This window comes from Lagopus muta, chromosome 1 (assembly GCF_023343835.1).
Source record: "Lagopus muta isolate bLagMut1 chromosome 1, bLagMut1 primary, whole genome shotgun sequence".
NCBI classification, from domain to species: domain Eukaryota; kingdom Metazoa; phylum Chordata; class Aves; order Galliformes; family Phasianidae; genus Lagopus; species Lagopus muta.
This window is the reverse complement of record NC_064433.1, coordinates 14,951,949-14,974,449: the sequence shown is the minus strand read 5'-3', so window position 1 is coordinate 14,974,449 and position 22,501 is coordinate 14,951,949. Positions and strand designations below refer to the sequence as shown.

The window sequence follows — 22,501 nt, the reverse complement described above, 5'->3', positions numbered from 1 at the left end:
ACATTGCCCCCTTCTTACTTACTAGTAAAATCTTGAGAAATCTCTTCCAGGAGAACTGAGATTTGCCAGTCTTGGCTCAATTCGAAGATATATTGTTGCCATTAAATGACATAGATATAGATAAAAGAAAATGTTTTCTTATTCTATTAAACATCAGCATTGCCATTCTTGTAATTTTATCAAAAAAGCCAAAGATTTGATGTTTTCCATAATGCTCCAGCTCCTGCATGCTCATAATTATGCAAGAGTAAAACCATTCCATGTTTTAAGTTCTTTACCCAGAGAGTGGTGAGGTGCTGGAACAGGCTGCCCAGAGAGGTTGTGGATGCCCCGTCCATCCCTAGAGGTGTTCAAGGCCAGGTTGGATGCAGCCCTGGGCAGCCTGGTCTAGTATTAAATGTGGAGGTTGGTGGCCCTGCCTGTGGCAGGAGGGTTGGAGATTCATGATCCTTGAGGTCCCTTCCAACCCGAAAGCCATTCTGTGATTCTGTGATTTTTGTAAAAGAAAGTATCCAGTACTCATATTCACAAAGTGGAAAATTTAGATTAGCCGTATTTTGAAGAATCAGAAATCTAAAATACACAGATAAAAATATCCAGCATTTGTTGTTTTGTAAGTACATTGCTATTTTCAAGCAGAGATTTTTGAGGTGTGGCACTAGCAAACCTGAAATGTTGCTACATTCCTCTTCACCTAACTATCACAAATGGAAACAGATGATGCAAGTTGTCCCCAGCAAGTAGCACGTAGTTGTGAAGCATGAAGAAACAGGTTTTGAATCACCAGGGAAATGGCATCAAAATACACCTGGGTAAGGACATGCAGGCAAACATTGCATCACGTCCCATAAGTCGCATGGCCAGCTGGCTGTAGCATGTGACAGCACTGCTCTGAAAGACATGCCTTCGAAGCTTTTGGATGCAGTACAGGTGACATGTCTCAGCAGTCATGCCAAGTGCTCATTTATCTTCTTCAGTGTCCTGTGTACAACTGTGTCTGCTGGATGCACGAGGAAGACTGCCAAAAAGGCAGACACCAAAGAACTTTACTCATCTGTTTCCCAGGCTGCAGCAAGCAGTGCTGTAGGAACACTCCTGTCTTGCCATTGCATTCAGGATACATGTTTAATAACATAGGATGTTTGTAAAGATTTATACAGGTGTAATTTATTGCTGAGTGGTGCTGTGTCCATGTGAGGTTTAATAATACATCTCAAAATGCCTTATTAATGGACAAATAAAGAGTAATTTCACATCAGTTTGAGATACTCGTCAACGCACCAGGAGCCCTCATGCACCACTTTGTTTCTCAGCCACACAACAACCAATTAGCTCAGGTGATGTCCTGCTCTGGGGACAGTCTCCTCAGGGCAGAGAGGAGCAGGCTGCTGAGGGTGCTCTGTGGATCAGGGTCTTGAATTCAGCCTTGTTCTAACGATTCACAGGAGGTGGACAGGCTCAGTGTGGCATGGACACAAGATCTTCCCACAGCCAGAGGAGTGGATTTCACAGAATCACAGAATCACAGAATCACAGAATCACCCGGGTTGGAAGGGACCCCAAGGATCATGTAGTTCCAACCCCCCTGCCTAGCAGGGCCACCAAACATACATATTCAGATCAGGTTGCCCAGGACCCCGTCCAACCTGGCCTTAAACACGTCCAAGGACGGGGCATCCACAACCTCCCTGTGAATGTAGATTTCCAGCTGTTCTACCTCACCTCTACAGTTGGTTAGCAAGTGGCGCCCTGCCTGGCAGTCTCAACTTCTCTGCTAGCTGGGGAGTGGCTCCTTAATCCCATTCTTGCTTGACTTCATGGCAGCCCTTACACAATCCCTGGCAGCATTACCAGGCATCTCTGTTATGTGAACACCCCCAGAGCTCTAATGTACTCAGCTTGAAACAACTTCAAAGATGCACTGCTTCTGGCCTTCAGAAGAAAGTTGCTGCTGCCCCCAGAGGGGTAGCAGTCCCTGGCTTCTCTCTTTTGCTTTTTCCTTTCCTCAGCCTCTTCACTTTCTTTTCTCTCCTCTCCTCTGATCCCCTCTTGGATGTTGATCCTTTAACATCACCATTGCAGAACCGGGACCCATTTACTTCTCCTTTCCTGGCTGCTTCCATCTTAGCAGAGACCCCCAGTAGGGAGGCAGGGGGCACTGGCAGCTTTCCACTCCCAGAGGCCTTACAGAAGGACACCCTGCTATTGCTGCTGGCCCCTGCCCCATCCTTTGGTGGGAACAGGAGAACAGAGTGGTCAGGGAGAGGCCAGGCTGAAAGCAGAGCCAGTTCTCACCTCTTTGATCACAAACCTTGTAATGGTTGGATATGTTTTTCCTGGAATTCCAGTTCTGTGGAAGTAAATAAAGAGGAAAAAAAGCAACCTGTGTTCATGGCCAGAGAGTAAAGACTGAAAATATGAAACAAACGCAGCATGGTGAGGTGGGTGCATGTTGCTGCCATTTTTGTGCAGCCTTCTGTTGGGGCACCTTTCCTAGCACCTCCTCTCTCAAAGCCAGCCTGGATGTAAGCAAGGGGCTCAAAACTCAGTCAATAAAAAGAACAAACAACTGTTCACATGCGGAAAAAAAAAGTATTTTCTATAATATCTGACTGCCCTTATTTTTGTTTCTTTCACCATGGAAGGATAGGGCTGGGAGCCTCAGGAGCCTTTTCCCTCTAATTCTGGCTGTTGTCTTCAAATCTGCCAGTCTGAGGACAGACAGGCAGAGCCAGTGATCCCCGCAGTGGAAATCTGTCTGAAGGGGAGCTCTGTCAGCCTCAGATCTGTTTTCTCTGGAAGCCTTTCTGGGCTAACCTCTTCAAAGTGCAGGAGGGAAACACCATCTGCCTGCTGGATTAGAGGAAGAATGAATGAGATTTAATTAAGATGATTTTGCCCTCTAGACAGGTTGTTTAAAAATTAATTTTACCTCTCCTTTCCCTTCAATTAAGTTTATAAGCTAGAGGGAACAGTGCACCCTGAAATATTGATTCTGTCTCTCAGATTGCAGTGACCTACATTTGTGGGTGCTCTGTCCATGATCAGGATTGTCACTGTCCTGCACACTGAGCATGGGAAGAGTGATCAGGCTGCTGGCTCGGGTTAGATGCAGAGCTCAACACGAATCCTTTAATTTCTTTTAAATACATCATGATTCATTATCTCAGGCAGGATCCTATATCAGGTGCATGAAGAAAGCTTTGTGAGAGGCAAGCTGAGGTTGGTTGATCAAAGCTACGCCCTAGGCAACATGAGAGAGCTTCCCAGCCGACTGCATCTGGTTTCTGCAAAGGCAGACAGCTTCAGTTTGACTGCTGGGGTTGACTAGAAGGAAACTTAGATGTGTTTCTTTTTTTTTTTCTTTCCAATAGTTCTTCCCTCTCAGATTATCAGTCATGTCAACCCTACACAACAAGGAATAACTAAAGGCTTTTGGCTTTCGTCCACACCTGGGAAGCTTACATCATTCTCACTGAAGGCTTCAAAAGTGTGGCAAACAAGGAGTAAAACATTGGCCTGGCAAAGACGAAACTCTTGAGAAATGTCCTGATTTCCAGGCCCTGCTTGTAATTCCGCGGATCGGGATGCAGATCTGCTCCACTTAACTAATGTAGCATGCAAACAAAGAGAAAAAGAATTTGGGAACGATTTATGGATCTGTGAATAATTTTGACTTCAGCTCTCACAATTATATGTGCCATGGTGTATTGCATGTTGGGTCACTCCCAAGAGTTACTGAGTACCATAAACCTACATTAACACAAAACAAAATATTATGTGCCTTCATAATGCTGAGGGTTGAACATCACTCTCATTTATGATGGCATTTTCTTAGTCCACTAACAGCAAAAAGCTCTGCCTATGTTACCACTAGAACACACTATCTTGCTTTACGGGAGATGCTTGCCAATAAAATTATTCCAGCTATCCACATATTCCAGTCTTTGGCAAGGGAGCAACCCTTTGCAATACTGGTTGATATGAGTCTGCAAACTCAGCAGTAACATGAGTTCTTGCAAGTTCCTCTCTAAAAATCTAATCAGCGTCATTAAGGAAACCTATTAAGAACAGATAGAGATGCTTGATGACTCGAAGGCTCATGGTCCAAGCACTGGTTCTCTTGGGTTTCCCTGACATGCACAGCATTTCTCCAGGAAGGAATTTAGTTTCACTGCCCTTTGTGATGTTCAAATCTTTGTCACATTCCCCTCGTGTTAGGAGCCCAATGGTCTGGAGTTCTAGCAGTACTTTCAAAGAGTATTACTGAGACTTAGCATCACAAGCAAAACAGTAAATCAGAGCCTGTAAGCCTGCACAAAAGTTTCTGTATTTGGGCCTGATTGTGGTGCTCAGTCATACCACAACTGCAGACAAAACTGGATGAGGTAAGTTAAGCAAGACAAGGGTGCTGAAAAGCTTTCCCACCTTCTAAATATTTCCATATGCTGGTAATTGCATTTGCAGTAAAACTCTTAAGACCATAAGGCCTCCATGGCATGCTGCAGAGCTGTGTTCTTGCCCCAACCAAAGCAACCTGTGGATGAGAACTCAGCTTCAAGTGCAACAACACAAGTTGTGTTCTGCCCACACGCCTCATTCTTCAGAAGGTGTTGTTGTGCCTCTTGTCTCCACCCTCAAGAAAGCTAAAAACACTCTAAAAGATCATAGCAGTCAGATGAGATTAGAGAACCAGATTATAGCCAGTTTAAGACATGAAAACACCAGAGGTCTTCTGGCCATGCTGCAGGCTGGCATGGTAGGAGTCAGCTCTGCTGTGGAGCCCAACAGTGTGTGTAAAGCAGCCGAGCACAGTGCTCAGCCTGGCACCGGGTAGTGAAGTGCTCCTGCATGAAGAAGTGCCTTTTCAAGGTGGGCAATGCTGGATGAACGTGCATTCATGCATGGGCCAGCTGGGTGCCAGGGCAGGACAGCCAGAGTCTGTCTGTGCTTGCCCCCTACAAAGGCACTCTCCTCTACTTAGAAATCTCAAAATCTGTGCGTGCCAAGCAAGGAGTACAGCACTTCTGTGGGGCTGTTGGTTCTGTGGGACTCATGGGTGATGGCTTAAAGGTTTGAGCAGGAGGACGTGCTGTCAGAAGAGCTGGAGATGCTCAGTCTTTCACAGCTCCAGTTCTTTGGCCCTTAGCTCCCGAATTCCAAAGCTTTGCAGTTCGGCAGAGCTGGGAGCACTCCATGCAGGTGTGGGCTGCGGCCCTGCTGACTTCAGCAGCACTGCTCCCATTCTCATAATTACTGTAGGCCAGGAGGGGCTGTGTTGGCAGCGTGTAACACAAGCCTCAGATACCATGAAGCACATCGAGCAACGCCCTGCCTCAAACAGGCCCGAAAGGGAGCACCAAGTTACCCATCTGGAGAAAACCTGTCCTGGCTTTGTCCTAGCCCAGATTTTTTTGGCTGCAGCTTCCAACTTTTGAATCTCCTTTATGCCTTCTGCAGCAGCATAAGACTCTGAATTAGTAAAGTAAACACACGTGGCTTTAGGCACAATGCTTTGAGCATGGCCTTGCACTTCATGGCAGACATTTGGTGGTGCAGCCCTGAGATATGTCCTCAGTGAGAGCAAGCTTGGCCACCTGGTCAGGTTTGTCTGCAGCAAACCCCTTAGAGCTCTAGCTTTGACTAGAAACTTTGATGGCAGAGAGGGAGTTAAAGTTGAGAGCGGGAGGATTTTAATGAAATAATCCTTGGCGAGGTTTCTCAGGTGCAGGCACTTTTGGTTGAGACCCCTTGCCTCCATAGCTGCCTCCTCCAGGAGCAGGGCAAGCAGGCCACGGCTGGGCCGTGTTGGATTGACCAGTCCATGGCAGATTGGTCAGACCATGGTGGAATGGCCATGCCATGATGCATTGAGCGGGCTGCAGAGGATTGACCAGGCTATGGTCGAGCAGGCAAGGCCTGGTGTGTTTAAGGGAACATCCAGCAGACTTGTGTTTAAGAAGGAAGCACTTCCAAATACCTTTAAAATGGATGGTGCCATCAGGGTTTTCTCCTGGTTGTTAATTAAACCTCTCAGACAGAGGGAGGTTTTAGCCAGTGACTTGAAGGAGGAACTTGACCTTACTTCTGAAGTCCTTGGAAGTAAAACTTGACAAAGGACTTGACACAGTCATTCTCCCTGGAATGTGAGCCTTGCCTCAGCTTTCACCTTCTCGTGAAATGCAGTAATAACTCTTCTTTTTTCACCCGTAATAATATGTGATGCATCAAATAGAGTCCTTGTCCTCTGGTGCTCAGCTATGAGCCATACGGCACACACATAAGTGAAGATTAGCGATTAGACAGGCCTTGAGTTCAGTAACATGATTACAGTATAAAAATAGGCATGAGGCTGAAATTGCACCTCTACTTGTGCTCATTTTGCACAGGCAAGAAAATCGAGATTTTCATAACTTTATTTCTGAGGTTATCATTTCATATAGATATAAAGGGATTTCTGGTTGAGTTGTAGAGATCAGACAATTATTTATGAATCATTTATATTTATGTGCTACCTATAAATACTCCAAAGCACGCTATGAAAAGTAATTGCGTGTTTTTGATGACTGCTTTATGCAATTCAAAGAGGATTCTGTGTTCTTCTCAAGTCTCAGCTCCACCACCCTTTTATACCATTCTGGCAGTGCAAGCATAAACTGATCTGGGAAGAATCTGCTCAATGCAAGAATGTCTTACTACGAGCAGATGCCAGCAAAGCCCCACTTTCTCACCACAAGCTGCTGCACTATAATACCTTGTGTTAATATCTGTGGTGGTTAAAAGCAAAACAAAAAACAAAGCAGGTGCATCTGACAGCATCCATCAGCCATCTCTTATTTGTTCACTTGGCGTCAAAGGCACACTCCTCCTGTCTCTGTGGGACATCTCCTGGCATGGGGCACCAGCACAGGGGTGGTGAGACCAGCCAACAGCTGCACCCAGCCCAGCAGGGATGGAAAAGTAGGCCAGAAGGCTGGGGAGACTTGGTGCAACCCATATCATAGAGATCTGGAAAAATGCAACACAGAAGGCACCAACTGATTGAGAAGTCTCTAATAAACTTCATGTATTTCTTGCACTGCATGGCTAGAATTAGAGAAAAAGGTTGTAAGTAAGATACAGAGCACAAGAATACTGGAGAATTACTGAGTGCGACTCTGGATTGTTTCAGTGCTAAATAAGTTGGCTTTGCCTCAATACCTGCCTGATCTTTACAGTGAAAATTATGGTGTCAATTATAGTGAAAATAATTTTGGTTTCCCAAAGACCCAGAAATCATTATGAATCTGATCCATTTGAAAAGTAGCTCTAAGGCAGTGCCAAATGTTATCGCAATTTTCATGCTAAAATCAAACAATAAATGAGTGTTTCTTCTTCTCTTGACACTTACGTTATACTACAAACACAGTGTCAGGACAGCTTGTCTCTATTTGTGTCTCTGTCTTTCCCAAACCCCTTCTCCTCCAACCAAGGATTACTGCATAAACAGACACCAAGAAATCTGATGTGCTATTGCATGATTATTTTATATTTAAGCCAAGTTTAATTATTCCCTTTGTCCTCCGTAAAAACAGAGGGAATAAGAAAAAAAAGACATCTAACCCCCCCAGGCAATCAAGAAACATGTTTAATTTGAGATTCATTTCTTGTGTAAGAAGAGAAAACTTCTAAAAGATGTAGAAAAATCCTAATTCTCACTCAGTTTTTCGTTTTGAAACATAAATGTAACTGACACAAACCTCCATTCCAGGTGCCCAAGCACGGGCTGCTCCCTGAGCTCTGGCCCTTCAGCTGGCACATTGCAGGGGGTTTCTCCCTTGGACTGGTTTTTCTAAGCTCACCCAATCTGGTTATTTCCTGGGTCCCAGCCCAGGCCCAGTCAGCTCCTCAGCTCAGGACGGCCACCGGCCACATTCCCCTTCCTTTCTAATTACCTCTTTCAAAATGGATTCTTTGCACACACCAAACTTGCTCTGGGTGGGTGCAGTGTTTCTTACATTTCACTGCTGCTTTGGCTCAAATGGCCTCATTTACATGAGGTTAAAGCCACTAATTTAAAACATACAAAGCAGGTGCCGCAGAAAGCCGTCATCAGAAAGAAGGCCATGGAGAGACAGCGAAAGGGGTTCAGCCTGATATTCCCCACTTACCAGAAAATTCCAGCCGTGAGAAGCCTCTCAACACCTCAGAGTATTTCCTGAGTCTGCTTGGCCCCTGATGTGAGCCTGTGCAAGCTCACCCTGCTGCCTGTCTCTTCTGGGAATGACCCCCTCGGGCAGGGCACTAGGCTCCACTGCCCTACAGCCAGCACACACATTTCTCATGGCTCATGTCCTTTCAGAGTGGATGCACTGGGAGGGAAGCATGGGGAGAAGCCTTCAGCCACTGAACATCACATCACAGGAATCATACAAGAACACAGCAACAGAACAACAACAGAATCTTACAAAGATCATAGCAAGCTTGTGGATGATACCAATCTGTGTTATGGTCAGTGTGCCTGAGGGATGGGACGTCATCCAGAGAGGCACAGACGGGCTCAAACAGTGGGCTCAAGTGAACCTCATGAGTCAACAAAACCCAATCTGAGGTCTTGCACTTGGGTCGTGGCAACCCCTGCTATCAGCAGGAACAAGCTGGGGAATGTAAGGATAGAAAGCAGCCCTGCCAAAAAGACCTGGAGGTGCTGCTGGATGGGAAGTTGGACATGAGCCAGCAATGTGCCCTTGCCAACCATACCCTGGGCTGCATCAAAAGCAGCACAGCCAGCAGGGCAAGGGAGGTGATCCTGCCCCTCTGCTCTGAGACCTCACCTGGAGTACCGTGTCCAGATGTGGAGTCTTCAGTGCAGGAGAGACATGGACCTGCTGGAGTGCGTCCAGAGGAGGGCCACAAAAATGATCCAAGGGATGGAACACCTCTCCTATGAGGACAGGCTGAGAGCTGGGGCTGTTCAGCCTGGAGAAGAGAAGGCTCCAGGGAGATCTGAGAGCTGCTTTTCAGTATCTAAAGGGGGGCTGTAAGAAGGAAGGGGACAGACTCTTGGACGGCAGCCTTATCTAGGAATGAAACACTTGTTTTAACTTGCAAACATACAACACCCACCTCCAGCTTTCCAGCCCCCATCCCAGAGATGAGCGCAGGAAGGGGCTTCCAAAGTGCACACAGGTCATGACTGCTTTGTGAATGATTCATAAGGAATGCTAAAAACAAAGTAAATGCAACATGTTTTATTTGACATTGGAATAAATTACAACTGTAAAGCATGATTTATTGCTTTATAAATTGTCTGCTCTTAAAAGGCATTAATATCAAACATAAATGAAACAAAGACACATTCGATTAGCAGTTCAGTTCTCTGAAGCTTTATGAACAGCTCAGTAGAGTGATTTCATTCTGTATATGACTGAAATCTCAGATCACAGGCTCATAAACTCGGCTTTGACATGCATTATGATCATTCAGACATACTGAGGGGCCTGTAGGTGTGTTTGTTCATTTGCTTTAGGATATAATTTTTATTGCAATTTTCCCTAAAATATCCCACTGAATATCCAGTCCTTCATTCCTCACTCAAACACAGATCCCACTGATTTAAAAAAAAATACTTAAAGGGTGCTTAGTTTTTTCTGCTCCTGCAGAAGAAGAGTTTTCAAATCTAAAACCAGAAATAGCGTGGTCCCAAAATGAACTTTTCCTAGATTAAAACCCTTAAGTCCCATGCACAGAAAGTGTTTTCTCCCACTTTGATTCTGGAAAAAAAAATCCCATTATTATCTGAATTAACTGGGAATTAAATTATTGAATTACCATTTTTATTGCACAGTTAATCCCTGCTTGAGACTGGTATGAATTTTGCTTAGCACCTTCACTCGTCCAGGAACAGACCCAAGAAAGCCCAGTGCTGGGGCACGAGAGGCTGCTGGCAGCAGGCTGGGTGCGCCTGGCTCTTTGCAAAGTTCAGCCCTTGAAAGGACTTCAAGGGCAGAATCTGCCCAGCTCAGCAAGATGTAATGCTGAGAAGGTAAGCCAAAGAGACACTTCCTTGGCTTCCTGGGGAGCCACAGCTCCTGGAAGCCAGAGAAAGAATGGACTCTTGTGAATAACTCTCATTGTATCAAGGAAAAGGATTCCACTGAGGCATGCTGCCCTGCTCTGGCCCTCTCTGGGAGTGCTTTAACAGGCAGCTGCTCCTGTATGCTGGCTGCAGAAGAGCATCTCCTTGTGCTACTCCCCCAGGAAAGAGTGTGACCCTGTGCTTGCTTTTCTGGCTGTGTCCAAAGCAGCACAAAGTAAGTTGGCTCATGTCCTTGACAAAGGGCAAAGCTCTCCAGAAATGAAACTCCTATCTACATGAGACTCCTATCTATATCAGCACTTGGAACAAGCCAGAGAGCTTGCAGAAAAAATCTGCAGGGCAGCTTCTCTTCAAACTACAAAATCAATTTTAAGATGTATGAATCACCAGTACAGAAAATCCTTCTAGAAGTGGCTCAGCATTACTCAGACAGCTCCTATTTAGAGAAGGTTCCTCTCCTATCAGCACCCTTGTGCGCTTTTCATGCCTGCAAGAATGCAAACAGCAGAATGGGATGCTGGTTTTTGTTACTGTGTTACTCAATAGGAATGGCCAATCTATTACTGGATCCAAGAAATACATATCAGACTTCAAGATTACACTGATTCTAGTGCAATTTCAGTTTTCAATAACATTTCATCAGTCACGATGCATGTTCTATGCAGAATATCATTAAAAACAAACAAACAAACAATATTTCTCCTTCTAAGCAGTTCCCACGGAAGACCTGTTCTGTTGGGCCATAATACAGAGCCAGCATTGATCTCTGCAGGGCAGTACAGCAGATTTGGGGCGCTGTGCCCATCAGCGACAGCTCCCAACAAGTCAGGTGCCATTGCAGTGCTTTGCTGGAAGATGGGAACTATACTTGGGAGCTGTGCTGAACTGGGCCAAGCACTCAACATTTTTCAGTGTCCTCTTCATATAGGGATGAGCCTGGTTTAGCTCCCAGCCACACAGTAAAGTGCATCACGGAGAGGTGGGAAGCAACGGAGCACCTTCCTCTACCTCAGCTCCTGCCTTGGGAGAATCTTGTGGAAAAGTGGTTTTGTGGCTGCTTTCTGCCAGCAGGACGGTACGTTGCAGCTGCAACAAGGGCACGCACATGGTGCACACCTGATTCATCACAGTGGTTCAGAAACATAGCTCAGAAATGCACAAGCCTTTGAAATCATCAGTCATCTCATTTACGTTCACCCAGAACAGATTCTTGGCTGACTTCTTTCTTTCCTTAGCAGATACAGATTTCTTTTGAAGATGAGAAGCAGGAAAGCTTGCCTTCAGGGACAGGCAGAGACACTCACAAATCAAAACGCACGCACACATCATCCACCACATCAGTGACCTCTAGTCTGCACTCTACAACACAACAGCTTATTGTTTGAACCTTCACTTCTCATCCCTTTCACAGATTCTCAGGACTGATCTTTCCTCTTCCAGTGAGAAGTTCAGTGAGGACTCTATAGCGAAAAACTAACCAGAGGAACAAACTGTTGCCACCAATGCAATGCAGGATTGCATTCAAGCCATGGACTCTAGAGGAGCAGGGTGAGGACCTGAGTTATTCCAGGTTCTGGTCCAGCATGCAGCAAAAAGGGAGTCAGCCTCACGGTTACTGTGCTGGCGTTGGGCAGACAGAGTTAATTCCCTACTGATCACACCCTCCTCTTGTGCTTGAAGTCACCAGGAAATGTAAACAGTCTGTATTAACAGACTGTTCAAACATACCCAGCAGAATGGCAGCCTCCAGACAGCTGAACTCCCAAGCAAAGACACTGACAAAGGCATCACCTCTGAAATGATGAGATGCCAATCCAAAGCCTTTTCTCCAGCACTGGTGCTGAGCACCTCCCTCTGAGATGTGAACACTGCTCTCCTATGAAAAGCTGTCCATGGCATTCAGTTCTGAATACAGTTCAGCAAATATCCCAGTGCATTTCTCCTCTCTCAGCAATTAACAGCTTATGCATTGCTCCTTCTCAGAGTAAGTCGCCAGAAAGAAATCTTCTAAGGAACGAACAACTTCAGGATTGCTACATCTCCTCTAAGGCATTTACTTACAGCAGATGAAACACCTGCACAGTCTCTTGCCTGAGCTACTCCTGAGCTGCCCATTTCTGAAAAGCTTCCAGCAATGGAGGAGGAAAGGTCTGTGCACACTTGCACAGTCTCCCCATCCAAACATGTGCTGCCGCCAAGGAAGCCAATGGGCCACAGTAAGCATTTTGTCAAGACTGGCAGTGCACTTGCAAGGACCTCTCAAAATCCATTCCCACCTTTATTTCTAGTTCACCAAGTTTGGCCTGCAGCACTCAGGCCAACCCTGAGTTCCAGAGGGATCAGCTTGAAGCCCCTTCTGACTGCCTGGGGACATGGCTCCTACTGAACTGGGCAGCCAATGGCACAATCAGAGAGCACATCTGGAGCAAGGCTGCCACTGGTGCATTTTCTTGTCTGCTCTGCTCACAGGGAGCACAGTGTTCGTCCACTCTAACAAAACATGGCAGGCATCAATTAGTGGTTATAAAATGCTCTAAATTTTCACAAACCTTTGTAAGCACTGAACATTTTAACTGGCAGGACAGCCATGCCTGAGAATTCAGTGTATGGTTAGAAACAGACACGCTCTCCTACAGTTCTCATCACAAAAGGTCTCATGGAACAAACATGTGCCTACACTGAGATTTTACCAATGGAGGAACCAGATCAGAGGTGCACACTGGCTGGGTCAGGCCCATGAAGCAGATGAATGACTCAGTGAAGAAAAACAAGGTCTCCTAATGTTAGGCCCAGTGCTCCATCCGCCCACCAGAGATTACGACACAGGGGACAAGTACCTCCCCAGAGGGACGGATATAGCACCAAGGGCAAAGAGCCTTTGAAGTTGAGCATCACAGCATAAAGTACAGCACGTGCATATTACATATTTAGCTCCATCCTTGTTTCTCTTGTCACAAGGGCAGTAGTTTGTCAAGTCAGTTATCTTCTGGTCAGCCTGTTGCATTACTTCCTTTGGAGATGCAGACAAAGACGTGCATGCTACTCAGTAGTAGAAAAGTTTTGTTTCACGTGGGCTGAAAGTTTCTTATACCCAAATGAGATTTTTGCATGCATCCACATACTCACCCAGATGCTGCCTCTGCTGTGCTCCATGCCTGAGTGTCATGCCATGTTTGCTCTGCGTAGCAGGCATATCATACGCACACAGTAACCTGGTACAAGAGCTCATTCTGCAGGCTGAGTCTCAGGCCAAAACTCACTTACAAAACCTAAAAGTGTTGCTACTTCTTTGCAGTGAATTGGGCTTTCACTAGGAATTAACATAAGCTGCAGCGACTAATCTTATACTCGGTGCCCTTGCTTGTTTTCCTTTCACAGTTCAACCACTTTCTTCCTTAACACTGAAATGCTGAAGTCTTACATAGCATTCTGAGCATTATTCTCTGCTGGCTGTATTTCTCTATGCTCCAAGCCTCTAGCACAACGCATGCAAAGGATAATGTCTGAACTTGTAATGCTTTTAACTAAAAAAATACTTCTAAAAACATAAAACATAAATTATTCATTCTTCTTTGTCCATTGTTTTGAGCACTGAGTCTTCTCCCAAGATTTTACACAATTCATTCAGTCTGTGCTGCATTTTAGGAATTCCTGCAAGTTGGGACTCCAGTCTCTGTTTTTCCTCACTCAGTGACAAGCGGACGTCCGTGTTCAGCTGTTCAAAATGCCAGCCTCCTTGTCCATCAAACTGCAGCAAGTGAGTGTGATACTTCCTGCATTAGAAAATAATGCATCAGTAATGGCTCATTTCTGCACACCAGTCTGGATGTTTGTGTCTATTCTCAATGGTGTCTCTCAGGAAGCTGCGTGCAGGAAGCTGCAGTTCTGGATCACTGGGTAAGAGTCTCGCAAGCTCTTCAGTGACTCATATACCTAGGACACTCCTTTGTGGGGGGTTTGGGCATCTCAAATCCAGTCACCAGGACTTCCCCAGGCCATCACCACTGGTGTCATTACAGATATCTACCACACAATGCCTGATGAGCACTCCTCCCAGCTTCAGTCTGCTGCACACCAAACAATCCCTTCTCTTCAGAAGAAAGAAATAGAATACGTGCCCCAGTTCATTTTATTTATTTCTCTTTGCAGGAGATGTTAGATCTCCTTAGAAGAAAATACATTCAGGCAAGCATCGTGCACCTGACGCTACTGACAAAACTGGTTTGTTCAATTTATACCTCAGTTTGTTCCCCTGCATTTTATAAGGTGGGATAAATAAACTTCCAGTCCTAAAACACTGCAAGGAGTCAAACTAAAAGTCTGTGCAAGAGTCACAGATCTTTCAGTGAGTATCAGGGTGTGTGCACTACAAATATTCAAAGGTGTGCGTGTGGGGGGGGTTTGCCAAGACCTGACAAGACATTTATCAGGAGGTGCAAGAGGAAGAGCAGAGAGCTCCCTCAGAGCTGCTGTTACAACTGTGCAATTTATCACTGTAAATTATAGAAGATGAAGCACATCATGAAAGGGCAATTATAAATCCCATGCGGGGAATGTGACAGTTTAATAAACTCAGTAGCTTATGACACGAGGTTCAAACAAGATTCAGCTCTAGGCTTACACTCACCACTTCTTGCATATTAATCTTTGAGACACAAAATACTTAGCCTCCCTATTTTTTTTCCCCATTAAAAAATAACAATAATAATAACATCAGGAAGCCAAGAGAGCTGACTAAGACATCTAATTGTGGTGCTCCAGGAAGGCAGCCAATGTTCTGAATGAAAGAGCAAATATTTCATGGCATAATCTTAAGGAGTTAAGCAGCATGTGACCATTATACAGTGCAGTCTCTATGAAAGTATATCTGAATGAAAGACATTTGATCCTTGTTTCTGAATACTCAGAACTTGCTCTTTGTTTCTCAATAACAAGGTCAGCACATCCCACCTAGCCACCTGCTTTTATCAGTTCCTGCTCCCTGCAAATCGTCAGATTTCCAATAGTTTCAGTAACACTGGAGGCTACAAAAGCAATTCCAAACTTTTCTGAACAGCATGAGTACTAGGAAATAAGAAATGCCCATGGAAATCTGAATTCCAAGATCTTTCTCACCAGATCTTTCGCAGATTCTCCCTCTGCACTATCACTATTTATAGGTGGAATACTCTCAAATACTTGTTTTCTTGAGCAGTTGTTTTGAAATAATCCCAGCCTCCACCATCACTGTCTCCACAGAGGAAGAATGAACGCTCAGAAAACTTTTTCAGAGAAGCAGAAACTGCTACAATTTTGTTTCTTTACGGTGACAAATTGGTAATGTGCTTTTTTGTCACCGGCTTAAAAAAGCAAACAATGTGATATTGGAGACCAAGGACTTGAGTACTGATAGTCTCAGCTGATGTCAGCTTACACCCTCTTATCTGCATTTTCCCTTTGAAGTATTTGGTTGTTTTAGGTATTCACCAGCTATATTTCCTTTGAGGGTCTCCATACTAAGTACTACCTCACTAGAACATACTTCTTGTATTTCTCTTTTTACTATAAAATCACATTTTGAAAGCTCACAGGCCCTGCAGATACAGAACACTGCTGAAGTTAAACCAGTGGATGTACCAATTCCTATGAAAGAACAAAGAGCAGGTAAACCACTACTTGCCATGTTTCCCATCTTCTCCCAAGCACTGGTAAACTTCCCCAGGCCAGCTCATGTACCTTGTCATCTTTGAAGAATAATATGGTGATGAGTTGTGGCTGTGGTGTAGTGGACCAATTAACTGCCTTCCAGCTACCTGTGTGTTGCCATTTATAGTTAATAACTGGCACAATTTTTTTAAAAAATGAGAGGGAGGAGTAAGTGTGTCTCAAATAATGAAGAGAAATGAATGGTAAATGCATTTACATTGTTATTATTTTAGACAGATTATCTTACAAAGTGCAGTAGATATTGATTAAACAACTGCCCTAATACAGAACAAAGGCCAACCCATGTCTGCAGAAAGCTGAAAGCAAGGCCTCTCACAAATTCCTGGCCATACTTACCAAAGAGAAGGTCTGTGTGTTATAGAAAGCAGGGATATCCCGGCAGCTTTTGCAGCTTGGAATATCTTTCCTTCAACATCAATGCTTACAGCACTCGTGCATTCATCCAGCAGTGCATATTTTGGCCTTTCAAAAGTAAATAAAGGACATAAGTCATCTATGTTTTGGACAGTATTCCTACACATTTAATTGAGAGAACAGTAGAAAGTAGATGTTTTTTGCAGGAAAGCCGCCTCTCATCTGCAGTTGGAAGCCAGCTAGCACCATCAGGTACAGATGTGGCTTCCAGGAAAAATGTGTTTTATTTCCTGGTCCATCTGAGCACACAGTGCTCCAACTCCTGTGTCCCAGTTTGACCTGGTATTACTCTGTTCTGTCAACAGGCCATGCAATAACTACAGCCAGCTCACAGAGTCTCAATTCACTGCTGTGCACTGACTGCCTTTGCAAGGTTTCCAGTCTTAAAAATAAAATAAAACCTGGAGTTTGGCTTTCCAACTCTCACAAGCTCTAAAGCCGACAACCAGTTTTCTGCAATACTTGTAGGACAGATGCAGGGATGATATTTGTGCCTGATTAGATAAAGAAAGAAACATTCACAGAATGTAATGCCACATTTGCTAAAAGCAAAGTTTAAGTAAGAAGCACTACCCAAGCTACAAGCTGAACTTGCACGAATAAATGACAAAGTATGCAGTCCTATACCACAGTCTAGAAGTACTGCACATTGTATAGAGATTACAGGCTACTGCTGCTCAAACTACTAGAGCAAACCTCCCAAACTCTTCCTCATTTTCAGATATTAAAGAACAAATCAAAATGCTTACTTATGATAAAACATACGAGCCATGCCCATCCTTTGTTTTTCTCCTCCTGATAAGACATCTTTCCAATCCATGATGGCATCCCAGCCTTATAAAAAAATGCAAACAAAACATGTCAGGACAACATAGGTTTGTGATGAAAATACACCTTCACTTGCAACATCTCTGCAACCCCCAACTAAAGTAATAAAGTTCAGGGTTCTGGATCACATCTTCTGAAACACTTCAATGCTTTTCCACTGGCACTCCATTGGAAAGAAGTCCCAAATGTCGTGTCAGTGTTGAAAGCAGAATTTAGACTCTCCCAGTTAGAAAACTTGACTTACCATCTCTGTGAACAGACATCACTGACATATGTATAACTAACCATTTTTCTGCCACATTTTTGCTATTCCTTCTTGAAATGCACGAGTGGAAATTCAAAACAAATTCAGCATATGAAAGGAAATAAATGTAAAGAACATAAGCAGCAGTGTCAGATTAGAATGCTTATTGTCTGGCTCCTCTCACTGCTGTGAGTCAGCAAACTTTGCAGGAGCACAGACACAGACACACAGATGCATTCCCTGTGCCCAGACAAGCAGCCAACATACAAAGCAGAGCACACAGACAGGAGCATTTTGCATACAAACTTCCTGATATTTTGGATTTAGAAGTGACCCACAGCTGTTACAACACTGAGTATTCTTATTTAATATTCTGCACAGCCTCTAAATGATTTTCATCACTTTCAGACACATGTAACAGGGTGGTGAGGAGCTTTACCTGTGATGTTACAGTGGACGTGTGTTTCTGTGAGTATTATGGCATGGCTCATTCCAACTCACGAAAAACTATCTTCAAATACCAAATCACAGCATTAGAAGTAAGTTTCTAGTTAATCCAAATAGACAGAATAGCAAAACAGCAAGTAAGGGGAGTTTTGAAATAGGAGAGTGGGGACACAGAGGAAATCTGGTGAGACATTTCTCTCACTTATCATTTATTAATAAGAGCCAAGTGAAGAAAATGCCATTTTTCCCAATCAGCTCAGAAGCACCGTAACTAAAAAATGAACAGTGCAAATAAAACCCCTTTTCTGAAAACAGTTGCCAGAAAACACTATGAGCAAAGTCAAACAAGCAGGGAAATGATCATCCCTCTGTACTCAGCACTGGTGAGGCTGCACCTCGAGTGCTGTGTTCAGTTGTGGACCCCTCATTACAAGAAAGACATGGAGGCCCTGGAATGTGTCCAGAGAAGGGCAACAAAGCTGGTGAGGGGTCTGGAGCACAGGTGCGATGGGGAACGGCTGATGGAACTGGGATGATTTGGTCTGCAGAAGAGGAGCCACGTGCAGTGATTTCTGCCAGCTGGCTCCCGGCAGAGATGAGGCTGTGTAATGGTCATCACCCTGACCAGTTCTGGGACAGGGGAAGGATACACAGAAGCTGTGTGTGATGATCGGTCCTGATACTGGGACCACCCAGAAAGCTGTAGTGCTGCTCCACCAGAGCTTCCAAAGAAAGATTAGAAAATGCCTGGAGCACTGCTTTTTGATAAAGAGCACAAGAGAAATGTCCTTCATGAGAACCATAGAAATAGTTATACTTCCAAAGGCAACGCTCGTGCTACTGTTTATACTTTCTTGGTTTAAAGCTGATAAAACAGATGAGCTCCGGGGCTGTGCTGTGATGGAAGCTCTGGATTTCAGCAAGGGTGTGGGTGGGCGCGCATGTGTGCACGTGCCCATGGAAGCAGCACCCGTGTTCTGATCAGCTGGTTTATGAAGGATTAGCAAGAGACAAAAATAGAAAGAGGTTCAGGAAAGGGACGCAAAATGGAAAGGAAATATCACTTGTCAGCAGTCAGTCTATTCTTTCCTCAAAGGGGTAAGATCTAGCCTCAGTTCACCAGGATACAAGGGTCAGATCTGTGGTCCCTTCAGCTTATGTTCTACTTTAATATTAGCAGTGCATCTTGCCTCCTTCTACCTTGCTCCCTCCCTCAACTTTCTTATTCACCATTGTTATGTCTTAGAAAATAGATAAGGAAGGCTCCACTTTAGTATTATCCCTTTGCAATTTTAAAAATGATTTTCTAATATCTGCACAATTTCCTCTGAACACTTAGAAATCTAACAATAAACCAGCTTACTATGGTGCATTAACAGCAATGCATCTGCTTGTTTCTCTTTTCTTTCTGCAGGTCAGTAAAGAATCTCAGTGTTCTGGAAGTATCAGCCAAGTCAGGGGCTTTCATCACCCACAGCTACATCCATTTTACAAATGAAGAAAAGAAATGGCTTGTCCATCAATGCAGCACAAATCTCTAAGGTGGTACAAATGTAATCCTGGCACTCAGCACCCAAATTCCTCACCCAGCCTCTTGGTACACACAGCTTTCGACTGCATGCGAGAAGATGTCACTGTGATAAACGCTAGATGCCTCAGAAATGCCTTCTGCAACCAGTAAGACAAAGAGCATGTGCAGTGAGCTCAGGCAGCACTAGAAACTGATAGAAACAGTAGAAACTAGTGATTGCCTCCTGATAGCAGCAGCTCATTTTCTTGCATGGTCTCTTTTGTAATTCCTTTTTCTCAATTTTCTTAAGAAAAAAAAAGGGTTACATTTGGGTTCTGTAATGCTATGCATCCCGTGTCCTCATGCATCCCTGCACCTACATGCAAGATCAATCAGCTGCCAAAAAAATAGCAATGTAGAAGTTCCTTTTCCTGAGTTCATCAGATATGGACCAGAGGATTGCAGAATGATAGGAGAAAGGCTACAGCAGCAAACTGCAGTCAAGGAGGCTGCCCCAATGAGTTTCTGAACATGGAGCCTTTCTCAGTATACGTGTCCCCAGGCAGCTGTCAACAGGAAGGCAGCCCTGGTGCTTTGCAGGATGAACGTACAAAGGGAAATCCTGAGCAGAGGAAGGCACAACGAGACAAGCAATTGCATGAGCCCAGCTCAGTGCGGCACTGCAGGGATTTGTGGCTCTTCAGAGCAAATGGAAAAGCTGGTGGAGCGTGCCAGTTACTGCCAGTGCCATTAACAAAAGCAAATCCAGGGCTAAAATGATCCAATGGAAAAATCTGAGAGAGAGAAAATCTACTTGTCATGTGTTTATATGTGGCTTAGCAGGAGGGTTCCTTGGACAAGACCCAAACTTGTGACAAATGCGCACAATAATGAGCAATAATTATAATCTGGGGTGCTGTGGAACCATAAACAGGTTGAACTTGTTCAGTACTGTCATCAGCCCTAAGCAGACAGGCCTGGCCCTGCATGCAGCACGCTGCCTCATGCACTCACGGCTTCTTTCATGTGACAGGCTACCAGGCACCCATGGCTCCCATGCTAGTGACATGCGCTAAGTATACAGGGGTTTCTAGAGCAGGTCAGCAAAGGAGCCACTCCATGCACATCCATGCATATCTCCATACTACTCCTCAGGTTTCTGGATGTGCATTTGCCTCCCACACTGCATACAACCTTACTTGTTACCCTCATGTTGCATGCAATTATTGTGCTGCTGTAGCTAGCAACGTTGCAGGTGTTGATGGGGGACCTCAGTGATAGCGCTACTAAGTAGCGTTAGCATCACGCACAAAAGCTTCTTCACGCTGCCTCATTGCACCCAGTACATTGCAATCCTAAATCACTGTCACTCTCTTCAGCTTACGCCAAGTTTGCTGTGTTTTAGATGAGAACAATTTTAAGGAGAACAGATTTGTTGCTGGAGTGCGATGGTAAGCAATGCAGTGCCATTCCGCAAACACAGCTATGGGATGCTGCAGGAAGGGAATTCTGCCCCAGCTGCAAGGGCTGCAGCTGGCATGGGAGCTGTGCTAGGGCTGGGGCTCAGCAGCAACAGGACAGATGTTGTTGGGGTGGGTAACTTGTTTGGAGTTTTTTTGGTGTATTCTGCTGCTACTGACAATTTTTTTCATAATGGTAACATAGAAGCTAAATACTCAATTGGACTACTTATTAACTATTCAAATTACTTTTAACTGGGTCAAACCTTATTGCTACAAAAAGAGGAATTTCTGCCATTGGCAGCAATAATAGCAGGCTTTTTTGGCTCCTCTACCCTCAGATCTGGATGACCCTTGAACTGATGCAACATGAAAGTAACTCAGCCAAAGACAGTAAAGTTCAGCCAGGACAAACAGATTTGGAGCCAGAGCTGCATACTCCTGGCTCCATCTGTCTTTTCATAGCCGCCCACAGGGAGCAGATTTATTCAAAGCTATAAAGTGCCACATTATATGTGCATGGCATTCGTGATCAATTAGAGCAAGAAGGTCATGCCTCAAGGAGCTGGCTGGCTGGCAGAGGCACAACACCGCAGGGATGGGTGAAAGGGAGTACAGGCTATAGAGATGAAGAGGATCTACAGCAAAAATACAAGAATTACAACATTTTGTTTCTATAATGAGATGATTGGCAGATGAGAGCTTTATTCCTGGAATGATTTATGGAAACTGTCTGAAACAGCATTGACAAATCACACACAGACCCAAGAATCTGAATAACTAAAATTGGTTTTGTTGCTGTTTTGTTTTCAGATGCTGTACGTTTACAAAATTTGTATACAAGTAGAAATTTGCTTAGAATTTTTCAGCACAACTTTTTCTATTGGAAAATGTCATTTCTTTTTGTTAACTATCAAAGTAGTTTGCAAAAAGAATGAGACAATTTTGGGCAAATCCTTTGTTCTACAAGTTTTACATAGGACTTTCATTATTTTGCAAACAAAACTTTCAGTTCTTAGTGGAAACCATTCTAGCTTAAAAATCTAATTTTAAGTAAAAGAGTAAAATAATAAATAATAAAAATAAACATCCAGCTATGCATGAACAAAAATGTCAACTGTTCACTTTTGAGAAGCACTTCTCTGGCTTGCTGGTTCAAAAACAAGAATATGATCTTTGAACTAAACTAGGGGAACTCTGAAGAAAATGTAAGTATATCAAATCCATGCAACATGTCACATCACGTCACAGATTTCCTTCTCCTCCTAATGCCCAAGGAGAAAAGAGACTAAGTAAGTGTATTACAGCCCTAAAAACGTCCTGGTATGTAATAATCTGTTCCTTGTTTTCCGGCTTTGCCCACTTGTGTCATTTTAGATTAAAGTCTGTAAGACACTCTTTGTAACATTTTTTTCTCCCAACCACAGTGTTCCTTTATCCTCATCTGAGTCAGGACCCCATGCAGTTTCCAGAGCTCTCAATACTTTTTTTTTACAGCTCACTTCTTAAGTCTCACTTGTGCAGTTAGACAAGCAGGAGAGCAAAGATGGGATCAGCAATAAAACTAGATTACTGTCTTTTGGCACAGAAAGTGGAGCTAGACTGATCCAAACCTGGGTTTTCAGTTTGGCAATGCAGAACACCAATCCAGGCAACAGCATCTTAGAGGTGAAGCACAGTAACTGCCTCATCATCAGTGACACACTCCAGCTGCAAGGCTATAAACCACAGTGATGCACATTCAGAGACCGCCGGGGATGGATATGGTTTTGGCTGCTGAGGGTCACATTCTGTTCAGTCTGTCTGCAAGTACC

The 22,501-nt window shown here is 44.3% G+C and overlaps 1 protein-coding gene across 1 annotated transcript in view; it reads right to left on the bottom strand.

Annotated features, from left to right (window-relative positions):
* Positions 1 to 9,215: 9,215 nt before the first annotated feature.
* Positions 9,216 to 22,501, bottom strand: part of ABCD2 (ATP binding cassette subfamily D member 2) — a 45,591-nt gene continuing 32,305 nt past the window's right edge. The window contains exons 8-10 of the mRNA XM_048964721.1: positions 16,948 to 17,032; positions 16,121 to 16,246; positions 9,216 to 13,851 (exon numbers count right to left, since the gene is read on the bottom strand). Coding sequence (XP_048820678.1) covers positions 13,641 to 13,851; positions 16,121 to 16,246; positions 16,948 to 17,032 — 422 coding nt within the window. The 3' untranslated portion in view covers positions 9,216 to 13,640. The remainder of the gene's footprint in view (positions 13,852 to 16,120; positions 16,247 to 16,947; positions 17,033 to 22,501) is intronic.